Raw genomic sequence first — 14,724 nt, 5'->3', positions numbered from 1 at the left:
GTAAACACTACTATAATTGGAAATATGATTTTGAAAATCTTACTATATAATGATGCTGAGATACTATTCAGTAGTGTTAAAATTTTTAATCACTAATGCCTCAAGGACCCAAATAGGGGACCCAAGGCATGTGACAGGTGATGTGTCACCATCCGGTTGCATGATACACTGTTCATGAACAATACATCATGCAACCGGATGATAACACCTCACCTGTCCCATGTCTTGGGTCCCCTATTTGGGTCCCTGTAGCAACACCCATTTTTAATTGTTATCTGTAGTGTTTGATTATTTCTAGGTTCCCGCTAAAATTCATGGCTCCGCCGCTGACACCAGCCAACATTATGCGCAAATGAACCCAGTAGCTTTTTCCTGAAGTAAAATAAGGATCTCCATACAACATGCCATTCTCAACTATGCTATCCACAGAGAAATAAGGTGCAGAAAGTATACATTGCAAATCTCAGGCTTGACATAACTTTAACCAAAAATTAAAAAAAAGAAAAGGTCGAAACATAGACAACTAATAAAAAAGAAAAGGACACTAATAAGCTGAGCGCAGACTCATAATCAACTCCGATGTTCTTCAAGAAACGTAAGAGAAAGGAACTTTCCAACCAGAATAAATTACTGCAAATTTTTTTAAATAACTCAGACTACCGGGCAAAAAACACTCGATCGTTACCCTAATACAGATCAGAGAGGATTAGGAAGCCAGGTATATGCAAACTGAAGAAGTAACTTCCTTTCATCAGGATTTTGTGGAAATGTCATTGCTATCCTTGCTTCCCCTGCTGCTCTAGCATGTAATTTTTCTTCATTTCTTCCAATACACCATCGTTTGTACTGCCAAGAACCAACAATGATAACAAAATGATGAGATGCACAACTTTAGCTTTCAGAATTGATTCTATGGTTAATAGGGGACAGGCTCCCTGCCGTATCGTTGTTTTAAACTTACTACCCATATAGTTTTATTCTTGTAGTTGCAGATTTTTTTGACTCTTACCCTCAAGGGATCTTTTTTTGTCGAGAAAATTGTTTCTCTTTCTCTGAGGGTAAAAGGAGTAAAAAGAATTATCATCAAGGGGTCTATCTGCATAAGTAAAACTAGAGGGGTATAAGTTCATAATAACGATGCTACAGGTGTTCCATTTGCAATTAACCCTTGATTCTAATAATTGAAGTACTTGCATTTTCACAAGGTTTGCAGCAATAGCCAAGGTTTGAATAAAATATGAAACTAAAATAACTAGTCATTGTTATTCTCATCTTTACAATCAGAAACTAAAGTTACTAATTAAGCCTTCAACACAGAAAGAATGAAAATACAAACCAACCACTGTTTCACTACAGCTAGGAACACCAATAGTTAATAAAAATTCCCTCAACTTTAGCACCTTCACAGATTCAGTCAAGCGGTTAGACAACAAGAAATGAAAACATCAGTGATAAAAAGGAGTACTCTATTTATCTAAGAATCTCATGATTAGTATCATCTTGTTGTCCCAGAATAAACCTCCTGCTATGACAATAGTTTAAGTGTACACTGATTATGCATCTGGGAAAACAGAGATTGCTGAAGTGTCCTTATATCTAAATCCTTCTCTACTTCTTTCTTCTATATTTCAATAATTTTCTGATTTCTATATTTTTCTGCTTTCTATTCTTATTCTTCTCGGATTCTTTTTCATCTCTTTTATATCGTACTGCCTTTTTTCTCTATGCAACTGAAAAGCTCAAAGATGCCGGCCTATGCAACAATGGCACTTATGCGAAAGTTTTTGAAACACTTCAAGCTATGGCTAAGTAATCAACGCGGATAAGGCTTAAATATAAAAGCATTAACTATCGCAAGAAAAGAACACAAATTTTCTCATAATAAAAAAGCTAGTTGTCAAAACTTTAAACGCACAGGTAAATAACATAACCTATAAATGATTAGACCTAAATTCTCTTTGCCACAGGTATCAATATAATATATATTGATGTCAACTACGATTTCAGCTAAAAATCTGAAGTTCAATGCAATCTGTTGTTGATATAATATAGGTAAGAACTTACAATTGATGAAGGCACTCATTCAACTCTTTTGCTTGTTTGCGACACGACCATACTACAGATATAGTTTTTCCCACAGCACACTCAGCATACTTTGCTGTGTATTGCTCGCACTGTTTCAGTGCCTTCTGCTTCATTTTGCTACGTAGGGCTGCAGAAATGAAATTAGCACTTGGCAAACAAATAACCTCTGAAGGGAAAAAAGTTAAGTTAGACTACGGTCGCCTGTGAGAAACCTATTTCTAATGATTAAGATTTTACAACAAATACTATATATATATATATATAAATAAATTTATATATATATATATATTATATAAGAATATATATATATATATAAGATACTTATATATATATTATAATATATATACATATATATATATATATAGATATATAATATATATATATATATATAATATATATATATATATATTATATATCATTTTGTACGCAAACAATTTCTGGTCAAGCAATATTTTTAGGATATGTATCATGAGAGCCACATAGCATTGCTACAACTTTAGCATATATTATATATATATATATATATAATACACTATAATATATATACATATATATATATTATATAATGACACTATACTCATATATATATATACATAATAGCATAAATATATATATATACAAGAATACATATATTACATATATATATATATATATACATATATATACATTATATATTATAATATGATACATAAATATAACTATATATATAATATATATATATATATATATATAAGATATATAAATAATATATGAATACTATATATAATATATATATATATATATATATATATATATTATATATATATATATATATAAATATATATATATAATATATATATATAATACTATAATATATATAAATATTATATATAAATAAATATATATAAAAATCATTATGTACAAAACAATTTCTGTTCAAGCAAAAATATTTTTGTATATGTACATGAGACACATACATTGCTACAACTTTACATAATTTGGGTCAGTTAGCACTTCGTTTGCAATTTTGCTCTATGTCCAGTATCACAGTTTTCCAATGCCCCAGTATCAAATTATCAATGAAATAGCAGAAGTTGAGACCATAGAGTAATGAAAATTCTAAAATGATGCCTAGGCATTACGAGGATAATAGGTCATGATTTGAACATACCATGTTCACTACTCAAGTTCTTAAGAATTTGAGGCTCAGGGCTATTGGATCATTTCAATCGCTCGCATGTTTAATTCTTTCACTCTTCATGGTTCTTTCAATACAAATAACAACAAAACACTTGTGTAAACATAAATAAAGTTGCGCACACAGTCATAAAAAATTGTGAACTGAAGATTTGCTGATATGGGTTTCAACAATGATTGAGTTTTATGGTGTCCACTAATTCTACTCCCTCCTATATTTTCTTTTCTTTTCTTATAATTTATTGGAATCTCTCTTTCACTGATTATAGCTATATGTATTCTACTATCCACTGAAACTTTACAAACATCACCTCAACCTCCAAAATCTAACGCCTCATCTGGTATGCAGGAAACGAATGAAGTGAGAATGGAATGAAGCAAGGAATGGAATGTAATTAATGTGGGAATGGAATGCTCATTTCCATTCTCATGTGCATGTGCAATTTAGAGAATGACGTAGGAATGGGCATATTTGGAAGTTATGCAATTTTTTCCCCCACTTAAGTGGGAATGCCCATTCGCTACCATCTCATTGGAAGTGCTCATTCCCACATAAGAGGAAGTAACAACATGCATTCTAGCTTCCAAAAAGAGGCTGTGTTTGGTACGCAGGAATGAGACGTGGGAATAGTCATTCCGTTCCCACTCATTCCCGTGTTCCAAACTGAGGCCTCAGTCTTCCATCTTGCTTACAACTTATTTTAAGTTTATAATCATCCCATACCAGATTTCTTGTTCTTAAATTCTCAATGTGGAAGAATTTGCTTATGCTTAGTACTGTGTTGAGGTAATTAGCTGCCAAACTTCTTTGTGGCATTTGATCAAACAGGTAACTGTTCCCACTATTAAGTACTTTCATTCTAAATTGGCTTATTTTTTTTTCCCTTTCCCACTTTTTCGTTAAGTAATCGGACATTCAACCTATTTAAGAACTAATTCAAGTTTAAAAAAAAGATAAATTAATAAATAAATCAAGTTGGGTAAATTGAAAGGGAAAATTACAAATTAAAAAGGTTTTTGTTGGGGTTTTTACCTTCTTCGACTTTCTTTTTGACATGGTTTTCTCTAGCCTCTTCGATGTATCCCATCAAAAGACTTTCTTTGATCAAGCGCGGCGGCGCCGGGGTGTTTGCTGCGCTGAACAGAAATTGCTCAGATCTTCAGTAGTTGGTCCTCTAAAACCTTCACTATTGGGTTATTTAGGTGTTAGTCCCTCAATCTTCAGTAATTCCATATCAGCCTCTCAAATCTGGGAAATTGCTCAGATGCCCTTGAAATCTTAAGGTTCTTGCAATTTGCTCCCTCAATGACCAAAAATACCTCCCCTCCTTCTCCAACTCGTTGCTAGCCTTTTCGTCCCCCTCTTAACTCATCAGAATCAAAGCCAATTGCAAAGAGGACAAGAACTTTTTAGAATCCTGAACAAACATTAAAGACGATCCAGGAGGAGGTTGCTGATGAAGGAGGCTGGTCGGAGGTTGTTGAGCTCAGGGGCGGAGCTACACACGGCGCTTACGAGTACATTACGCTCTCGTGCCCAGCAATTTTGCCATAGAGAAATGTAAGTATCTTATTAGATCGGGCCTTATCTGCAAAAGTCTCCATGTAGCCGCTAGTTTTGCCATATATTATCGTATTCAACTGGGCCCCACTTGCAAACAGAAATAATAAACCACCACAAAAGGTTTGCTACATAGACCCAAAAATATGGGACCAATAGGGGGGACAGATGAGGTGTCCCCCTCCTATTGCATAATGAGCTGGTCATCATTAATGATAACTAGTTCATTATGCAATAGAAGGGGAAACCTTACATGTCCCTCATGTTGGTCATATATTTTGGGTCATTGATGAATTTTTCAGGGTACAATATCAATTTATACACTACTATCTCATTAAGTGTATGGTGTCAGTTTATTCACAAATTTTGGAGATTATTGATTAGATAGATCCTAGGGTTTGTGTGCTTTAAAAGTAATTAACTTTATATTTTTAAACCCATATATTACCTTTGAATGAGAAACATACATATTTGAAGTTAGTGTTTTTTTCCCCCACCTCTGATTGGCTTTGAGGTTCATGCTGTAGCGGGAGCTATCTTTAGGATTCAAGGGATTCAAGTTGAAGGAGGGAGGGTATTTTGGTCGTTGAGGGATTAAAAATCAACAATCTTAATGACCTGTTTGGATAGAGAGTAGAAAGGGGAGGAGAAGATAAATATAATTTTAACTTTGTTTGGGAATTCTATTTAGGAGGGTGAAGGAGGGGAATAGAGGGGAAATTTGAGCCAAAATGTTACACCCCAAATTGAGGTGTGATAAGGGGGAATGGAAGGAAGGGAAAATTTGAGCCAAAAGTTCCTCTTCCTTCCCTTCCTTAAGTCATCTCCCAAACACACCGTAAGATCTGAAGGAATCAAGGGACTTATAAGCAATTGCAAAGATTTGAGAGACTAATATGAAATTATTGAAGATAGAAATCATAGAATGGAGTAATGTCTAAATAACCCTTCAATGTTTTTGAGGATTGTTTTTTTTTCTCCCCATATGGTCTACAACTTTAATCTTTTGAATTAGTCTCCGAAGTAATTGAAATTGCTACTTAATCCCGGCCAAATATTGCTAGTTATTTTAAATTAGTTTTTTTATTAGTTGGTAAAATTGCTGACTCGGGTTACTTAGTTGTTAACTGTACATGATGAATTATACTTCCATCTCTAATTAGTCGTTCTTCTCGCTCCTCCATCCAAAATAATATTAAAAAAATATATGCTTAAAGAAGAGGTTTAAGAGGGTTTGGGAACTAGATCTGGATTTAAACAAATTTAGAGAAAAACGCTATACCTAGAAAGAAGTCCATTAAAAGGTTTAAGTTAAATTAAATATTCCCTCCAAATTAAATGATAACTAAATTTTGGTATAAAACCTAAAATAATTGTTCTTCACGAAGATAATAAAAAAATCGGACTATAGCCTTCGCAAAGAAACATGATATAATTGCACGTGTGATCCTAGTTTAATTGCATGACTATTATGACTATACTTCTACACGGTTAATCTTGAGAATGAAAAAAATTAAATTAAATAGACCCCACAGTTATTCGTATAGTTATAATCAGTAATCTTAATGTTACCAATTTATTAGTGGTTGTTTGGTTTATAGATTAATGTTGATTATGTAATAGATTTTTAAATAATCCATAATTATAATCATGCTCGTCTATGATGGATATTAAAGAGTATTTGCGTGAGTGATAGAATACAGTTAAAACTTATTTTGTTGTACATGAATTTAGTTGAGGATACATGACTAAATTCACAAATCTGGTTGATATAATTTTATATGAAGTTATTTTTGATGCGTTTATCCTAGCAACCTCAAAATCCGTACAGAAAAAAAAAATAAAAAACAAGATATATTTGCTAAAACTCTATAACTTTTAACTCATGGGTCTCTTTTTTATGCAATAATACAAAATGCATGGAAACAAAGAGCCCATATCTCAAATAACCCGAACCTAATTAATCCAAAAATAATTTCAAGTATTGCAATCTAATTATTTATTCTATAAATCCACTGAATACTTCATGGTGATGACAAATGTCGAATGACGCATGCGCCGAGCAAAGAAGCTCCTTCGCTTGTCGCCCAAGAAACACTCCAGTCCACGGGGCTCCGCTTTCTGAGCAGAGCACCCACGGAATTTTCTAGAATTTGCACCTACCCCCCTCAATTTTATATTTTTAACCCTCGGGTGTAGTTAAATAACTCCCCTCCTCTAACGTCCTCGACTGTATTTTTCTAAATCCTTAACTTCTCCATTACCCTTTGGATCCAATCCACTACTATTTAAAAAGCCCACCATCTTCTCCGAACTCAACATAAGAAAAAAGAGAGAGGGGAAAAAATTAAGGGAAAAAAAAAATGGCAGTAGCAGTGGAGATCCCAAAAGAGTACGGCTACGTCGTCCTCGTTCTTGTTCTGTACTGCTTTCTCAATATCTGGATGAGTTTTCAAGTGGGAAAAGCTCGAAAGAAGTAAGCTGACAAGTTTCATTTTTTCCTTCTTCTAGGATTTATTTGTTTTTTTACCAAAGTTTATTTGTTTTTTTACCAAAATTTTCATGGCACTTTAAAGTTTAAATTTTGTCATAAAGTTTAGCTTTTGATGAGAAAGATCCTTTCTTTTTTATCGATCACCTCAAATTTTATGGGTTTTGGTTTTTATTTTATTTTTGTTGTGAATATTGTTAACGGGGTTCTTCTGTCATGTATTAGTAGCAATTTTGATTGTTTTTTTATTAAAAGTAACGAGAAAGAGGGGTTTTCCCCCCAGTTAGGGGTTATATAATTACAAATATTATCACGTAATAATCGTTTGATGGCTTTTTAAAAAACTTAAATTTCAGAGTACATATGAGACTTAAAACATGGATGAAATTTTAGCTTTTTTTTTTTTTGAGTTTAAACAATTTAGGGTGTTAAAGTGCAGTTAACCCTTTTCTCTATATCTAATATGTTGATTTCATCTCATTGGTTTTTCTTGATTTAGGTACAAGGTTTTCTACCCGACGATGTACGCGATCGAATCGGAGAACAAGGATGCAAAGCTGTTTAATTGTGTGCAGAGAGGGCATCAGAACTCGCTGGAGACGATGCCGGTGTTTTTCGCCACGATTTTGATTGGGGGATTCCAGCACCCTCTTATCGCGACGGGGTTAGGGTTGCTGTACACCGTTGGGAGGTTCTTTTATTTCAAGGGCTATTCTACTGGTATCCCCGATAACCGTTTGAAGCTTGGGTGAGATTCTACTCATTCTTTATTTTTTTAAATAATTATAGTTTTAGTTATATGTTAGGAATGGATTAGAATTGATCTCTAGATATGCTCGGACGATTATTGCTTGGAAACTGGTACATACATTTTCTGTTGAGATGACATTGGGAAGGATTCAAATTCGTGGTAGTTTAGCTTAGGGCCCGTTTGGATAATGGAAGTACTAGAGGTAAGAAGTAAATTATGAAAGTAACTTCTAAAACTATGAAGTAGGAAGTAGCGGAAATAGCATTTTTTTTGTTTGTTTCATATATTTTAGAAGTAATGGAAGTAGAACTTTTTCCTCTTCATAATAAAGGTAATCTTACATTTTTGGATCAAGGAGTATGACACGAAACACTGAGGATAGCAAGGGAGCATCTGCAGCAAACAAGAAAGAAACATAATAAACTATGGCACTAGTCAAGTACGAGGATTTCAGTTTCTTATGCCTGCTATTTCGTGCAATAACAAGAAAATGAATGAAAGCAAATCATCAGATAAATAATGCAGTACGAGGATAATGAGATGCGCAGCATAATTGCAACAAGCACATTAAATATCTGTTGAATTTATTAAAAAAAAGAAAGCCATCAGATAACTATACCTTCGAAGAGAACACAAATATCACATGATGACGTGGGTGGGGGGGGGCACTGATGCGGCGGAAGTAACTATTTGTTTGCACGGAGAATTCTAGTTGGTTATAAAAATAATCTTATCACTCCCTAATTATATATTTGAGGATCTTTTTTTCATGGTGGACCCCACTCTATATCAACTTCTGCCTATTTCAGTGCATTTTGGGACGGAAAAATATTAAGGAAATGTAGATGCCACATAGACGCCATGTCATCATTTAAGGAAGTAGCGGAAGTAGATTTTTAAGAGAAACAAACATACATTTTTGCCTGGAAGTAACGGAAGTAGACTCTACTTCCTCTACTTCTGCTATTTCACAGTTACTTCTGTGCAAACAAACGGGCCCTTAGCAAGCGCTGAATGAATTAACAAGAACATTTTATTACATGTTGCTGGTCGAGGTTAACAACGTGAGTTTCAATATGAATCGTTGTGTTCCGGAGCAACCGAATGCAAGTAGCAAAGTAAGAAAGGGATGTAGAGGGACACAACCACACATTATGCAGAAGAATATAGGTCTCGCCGATGCAAAATCTATCAGAAATTTATCGATTGCTGCTCTCACTTTCTCTTCCTAAATTAATCCAACCATTAAAAACTGAGAATTTGGTATTCACCACTGTTGTTTGAGCTATGCACCTTCTTTTAAATCTTTTGTATATTAAGCATATGTGTGGCTATGCACTTAATTCTACTGGTTCATTCTAAATCAAGTTCTTAAACAAGGGCTGTTGTTCAAAAGTTTCATGTGTAATCAATGTTTTCAAGTGTGAAACGAACGTCTTCTGCTGCTTTACTGTATGTGCCTCATCATGATTTTTTTTTTCATTGGCAAGCCAAGATTTTAAGGTTTTGCTGCATTATTTGGTGTACCTAATCTTATATTTTTATTGCCAAGATTTTAAGGTTTTGCTGCATTATTTGGTGTACCTAATCTTATATTTTTATTGCCAATCATAGTGCTTCTTTACTCTGCATGCCTGATCATGGCTTTTATATTGCCAAACTAAAATTGTAAGATTTTGTTGATTTACTTTTGTGCATGTTTCTATTGTCAAGCCAAAACTCTATAAAGCCAAAGGAAAAATAAACAAAGTTGATATGAAAAACGGTCTATAATAGTATATAAACCCCCAGCTCCCTTAAACAATAAAAAATAGGGTTTTTCCGAGAAACCACCTTAAAAACAAGGTGATTAAACCACCTTTAAATTTCAATGTGTATATAAACCACCTTTAAGTGGATTTTTGTTGCAATCAACCACCTCCCATTTAAATTTCTCTAAAAAACCAGAAATAATTTTAAAAATTCAAATTCAACATACCCGAGTTAGAATCCTATCAACACCTGCACTTAGGGGGGAAAAGAGTCACGTGCTTTGAAGGGTGAGTTCTTTAATGGAAATTTTGGGTTTTTAGTGAAAATTTTGAGTGAGAGTACCAGCTTTAAAGGTGGTTTATGTGTTGATTGCAATAAAAACTAGCTTTAAAGGTGGCTTATGTATAAATTGAAAATGAAATGTTTTCCATATAATTACCCTATTTCTAAGGAGATCTTTAGCAGGGAAAAACCCAAAAGGGTTTGTAGTGAAAATTTTGACCGATGGTACCAGCTTTAAAGGTGGTTTTATGTGTTGATTTCAACAAAAACTAGCTTTAAATGTGGTTTTATGTATAAATTGAAAATGAATACGGTTTACATATAATTACCTTATTTCTAAGGTGATCTTTAGAAGGAAAAAAACCCAAAAAATGAAATAAAAGTACATATATCTGCCAGATGCAAGGGAAGAGTATTTTTATTCACGTGCAATTACAACTTCACCTCCAAAATACTAGTACAAAACTTGGTATCTGAGACAACTGTTGTCTAATGTAGCGAGTTTCTATAGAACCTCTTAGGGCAGTGGTTGGCTTGTAGCATGTAATAAGTTTCTAAATAATCATCTAACGGTGAAAATGTTGGATTTCTTTTGAATATCACCTGTACATACTTTTTTCAGGGGTAATTCTAAATAATCATCTAACGGTGAAAATGTTGGATTTCTTTTGAATATCACCTGTACATATTTCTTTCAGGGGTAAGAATGTTACGGCGTTCTTTCCTATTATTTCGCTTTTAACGTTACACAAACTTGTGCGTTGTCTTTGTGTGTTGCAGGGGTATTTACTTCCTCGGTATGTTTGGGCTTGTACTCTGCACTGCTTCCTTCGGTATCCATCTGCTCCTGTGATGCGTGATTACTTTGTTCTCTGTGTTTTCAGAGTTCTTTTCTCGCAATCTATCTAATCTAATAATAGAGACAGTTTATGCCTGGTCCGCTGTTGCATCCTTCGCTTTCGGCCAAATAATGAACGAGTTTGTTCTGTTATTAGCGCGTGGACGTGGACTTGTATGTAAACTTTGTTTTGTTATTGCATGGACATAGACTTCTATGTAACGCTGTTGAGCTCCAGCTGAGTCGTTTTAGCGTCGATCTCCTTGAAAATTCTGAGTGTTTGGTCACCAAATCAATTCGGGAGGGTAGAGAATGGGGCTGAGTCACTTTAATGTTTTTGTTGTGGTTATGTCTGATTGTTCTTTACCTGCATTATGCTATCATTACACCATGTGCGATGCGCGTGCGATAACTGAATTTTCTTTGGAAAAATTCGGTGCATTCAAACCCTAATTGAAGATGGGATGTATCAAAAATAGCAAACACATAGATATTGATAGATCTATGAAGGACAAGGAAAATGAAGCGATCCTCGGTTTTTCGGGTGTAAACATGTGGGGTTTCGTAGTTAAAAAGGTGCAACTTAGAATGTCGAATTGCAAATAACGCTTCGAAGAAAGAATCTACTGAGGGTTAGTTTGGTCATCGAGGGACCAGATTGCAAGGTTCCTTATGATCTGAGGGATTGATGCGCAATTTCAAAGATTTGAAGAATAATGTACAACTATTGAAGATTTTATGGCGCAATATTTAAGTAATCCCTTTTTTCATAAAGAACGTAACCTTCCCGTTATCAAGTGTGATAGTTGGGTTGCTATTAACGCATCAATTTTGTAAAGTGTACTCCCATACTGTATGGGTAAGAGAGGGGAAAAGGAAGAAATAAAAGAGTGAGAATAGCGATAAGTTTGGACGAATTAACGTCAAGAAAAGAACTAAGGGGCTGTTTGGTTGGGTTTTTTTTTTTTGAAAACTGCAGTTATGGAACAAAAAGCAACATTTTAGGCTTTTTTGGATTCCAAAAACCGCGTTTGTTTCCCATTTTTAATAGGAAAAGGTTTGCCAAAAACCTGACAAACAGTAGCTTTTTTAGGATCTCCCATTTCCACTTTTTTTGAGAGGAAATGGGCTGGAAATCTGACACACCACGTGACGCTCAGCGTTTCCTTTTCTCTTCACTCGAAGAACTTGACCCGTGGTTGATACCCTCACCGCCTCGTCTTCAGTTGCCTCTTCTCTTCTACCTTTCCCTCTTCTGTTTCCCTCTTCCGTTTCCCTCCTCCGTTTCGCGCCGATTCAAGAGAAAAATCAGGTAGCCGAGGCATCCATCGGCGACAAATCGATCTAGAATGGTTGATTAGATCCCTGCTGGGACACCTCGACCGCACGTAGCCCTTGATTTCAAAATGATTTTTCTGATGTTGGGGTTTTACAAGTCTGCGATTTTCTGATGATGGGGCTTTTCATGGTGCATGTCGCCTTCGTTGATGGAGGTGATCTTCTCTGATTCACTTGTAATCGAAACTCCACCCTGATCTGAACTTCAGATCTGCCGTCTTGTTCGGCGGGTTAAGGATTCACTTGTAATCGAAACTCCACCCTGATCTGAACTTCAGATCTGCCGTCTTGTTCGGCGGGTTAAGGGGTTCAAGTTCCTTCTCTGATCATCATGGTCTACTCCACACCGACGATAAGGTATAGCCTTCAGTTCCCTAATTTTTTAATTTTATATGATTTTAATAAATTGTCACTATTTACTTAATATAGGTAGGCAATTATAGAAGAGTCTGAGTTCCAATATTGTGAGGAAAAACTGAGTATATTTGTTGCATAGTTTACTCCCCAGAATTTTTCAAAATGTCAAACTGTAGTTTTCTATACTTACATAATTTAGATGTTTATCTTTGCTTGCTGATGTCCTACGTGTATATGAAGGCTAGCTCAAAATATTGGCACAGTTTAAATTTATTTAGAATATGAGTTCGTGGTTGATTTAATTTTAATATATATAATTTTACTATGTGTAGTTATATAATTTTACTATACTGAATATCCGCTGAAAGTATTAGAATTAAAAATTCGGTCCCATTATTTGTCTATGTATAAGAATGAATTTTGCACTCATTGTAGATGGAAGATCTTGATGACGAAGCGTTAATGAGGATATCGAGTAATGCTACTATGTCTGCTATCGTCACTGTGTTGACATGTGTAATGAGAATGTGTTGTAGAAGAAAATCTGTCACCTATCACCATGGGGAGGGGAAAAAACAGAAAATAGAGTCTAGGGATGCCCACATATGCCGTGTATTTTCTGGCTATAGTCACAGCTGTAGAGACTATATTAGAATGCGGCCTCATGCATTTGAAAATCTTGTCAGTATAATGAGAGGGTCGGGCCTACTACAGGATTCACGTGATGTAAAAGTTGAAGAACAGTTGCTCATGTTTCTTAATATTCTAGGACATAAAACAAAAAATAGAATAGTAAGATCACATTTCATAAGATCGGGAGAAACAATTTCCAGATATTTTAACAAATGCCTAGAAGCAGTTGGTTCTATACGGGGGCGGTTCTTGAAGCAAGCAACAATGGAATTAGCGCCAGAGATTGCTAGCAATCCTTTGTACTATCCTTATTTCAAGGTAATACACTCAAGAACATACAGTGATCTACATGAGTAAAATAGTTATCCTATTGATTAATAGTCAACTTGTAAAATTATATAGGATTGCATTGGCATGATAGACGGGACCCACATTGACGCTACGCTTCCTGCTAGCATTGTGGCCCGCTTTAGAGGCCGTAAAGGTGTGACTCAAAATGTTCTAGCCGCCTGCACCCCAAATAAGTTATTTTCATATGTTCTCGCCGGTTGGGAGGGGTCTGCAAATGATTATAGAGTACTACAAGATGCACTTTCAAGACCTCAACCTCATGGCCTGAAAGTCTACGATGGTAATTACTCGTTAATGAAAAAAATGTATATTCATTTGTAATTTACAAAGAATTTAATTATTTACGATAATGTGTTGGTTAAAATTGTAGGCAAATATTATTTGTGCGATGCGGGGTACACCACCATGCCTGGATTCATCTCCCCTTATCGTGGTGTACGTTACCATTTAAATGAGCACAGGGGTAGGCCAATAAATAACAGAAGAGAGTTATTCAATCTAAGACATTCATCGCTACGGTCTAAAATTGAATCAACCTTTGGATTGTTGAAGAATCGTTTCAAAATCCTCACTGCAAAGCCACATTATCCTTTTCCAACCCAAGTTGACATAGTATTGGCTTGTGCTATACTCCATAACTACATTGCTATAGTCGACCCGGAGGATGACTTATTAAATGAGGACATTACCATTGATGATGACGATGTAGAAATAGCTACTGAGGGGGAAGGTGCCAATCTTGTTGACTTTTCTCAAAATGTAACACAAAGAGAAGAAAGAGATGCAAGGAATGAATGGAAAGAGAAGAGGGATGACATTGCAAGTGCTATGTGGCTAGACTATTGTAATAAATATCGTGGCGGTGACACAACCGAATGTGGTTTGTAATAGACATATTTGTATTTCCAGTATTGTTGTATTTCTTAAGTTTGACGTCAAGACTGGATGTATTTATTAAGTTTGTTAATGGTTTTCCAGTATTGTTGTATTTCTTAAGTTTGACGTCAAGACTGGATGTATTTATTAAGTTTGTTAATGGTGGATTGATTTTATCTTTACATTATGAGCCTTTGGTCTAACATGAGCTTTGTTCTTCATATTTTCACTAT

The 14,724-nt window shown here is 34.9% G+C and overlaps 3 protein-coding genes across 3 annotated transcripts; 2 read left to right on the top strand and 1 right to left on the bottom strand.

Annotated features, from left to right (window-relative positions):
• On the bottom strand, nucleotides 408–4,430 carry LOC109830516 (uncharacterized protein DDB_G0275933). The gene is made up of 3 exons (XM_020397789.1): nucleotides 4,295–4,430; nucleotides 2,065–2,212; nucleotides 408–846 (listed from the first exon to the last, which is right to left on the bottom strand). The coding sequence occupies exons 1-3, from the start codon at nucleotides 4,347–4,349 to the stop codon at nucleotides 777–779; spliced, it is 273 nt and encodes a 90-aa protein (XP_020253378.1). The 5' UTR covers nucleotides 4,350–4,430; the 3' UTR covers nucleotides 408–776.
• LOC109830515 (microsomal glutathione S-transferase 3-like) lies at nucleotides 7,072–11,285 on the top strand. Its single transcript, XM_020397788.1, has 3 exons — nucleotides 7,072–7,298; nucleotides 7,813–8,061; nucleotides 10,879–11,285. The coding sequence occupies exons 1-3, from the start codon at nucleotides 7,186–7,188 to the stop codon at nucleotides 10,949–10,951; spliced, it is 435 nt and encodes a 144-aa protein (XP_020253377.1). The 5' UTR covers nucleotides 7,072–7,185; the 3' UTR covers nucleotides 10,952–11,285.
• Nucleotides 13,500–14,503, top strand: LOC109829454. The gene is made up of 2 exons (XM_020396571.1): nucleotides 13,500–13,895; nucleotides 13,986–14,503. Exons 1-2 carry the CDS (start codon nucleotides 13,679–13,681, stop codon nucleotides 14,501–14,503), a joined length of 735 nt encoding a protein of 244 aa, XP_020252160.1. The 5' UTR covers nucleotides 13,500–13,678.

This window comes from Asparagus officinalis, chromosome 2 (genome assembly GCF_001876935.1).
Source record: "Asparagus officinalis chromosome 2, Aspof.V1, whole genome shotgun sequence".
NCBI classification, from domain to species: Eukaryota; Viridiplantae; Streptophyta; class Magnoliopsida; order Asparagales; family Asparagaceae; genus Asparagus; species Asparagus officinalis.
This window is presented reverse-complemented; position numbering and strand designations above follow the sequence as displayed.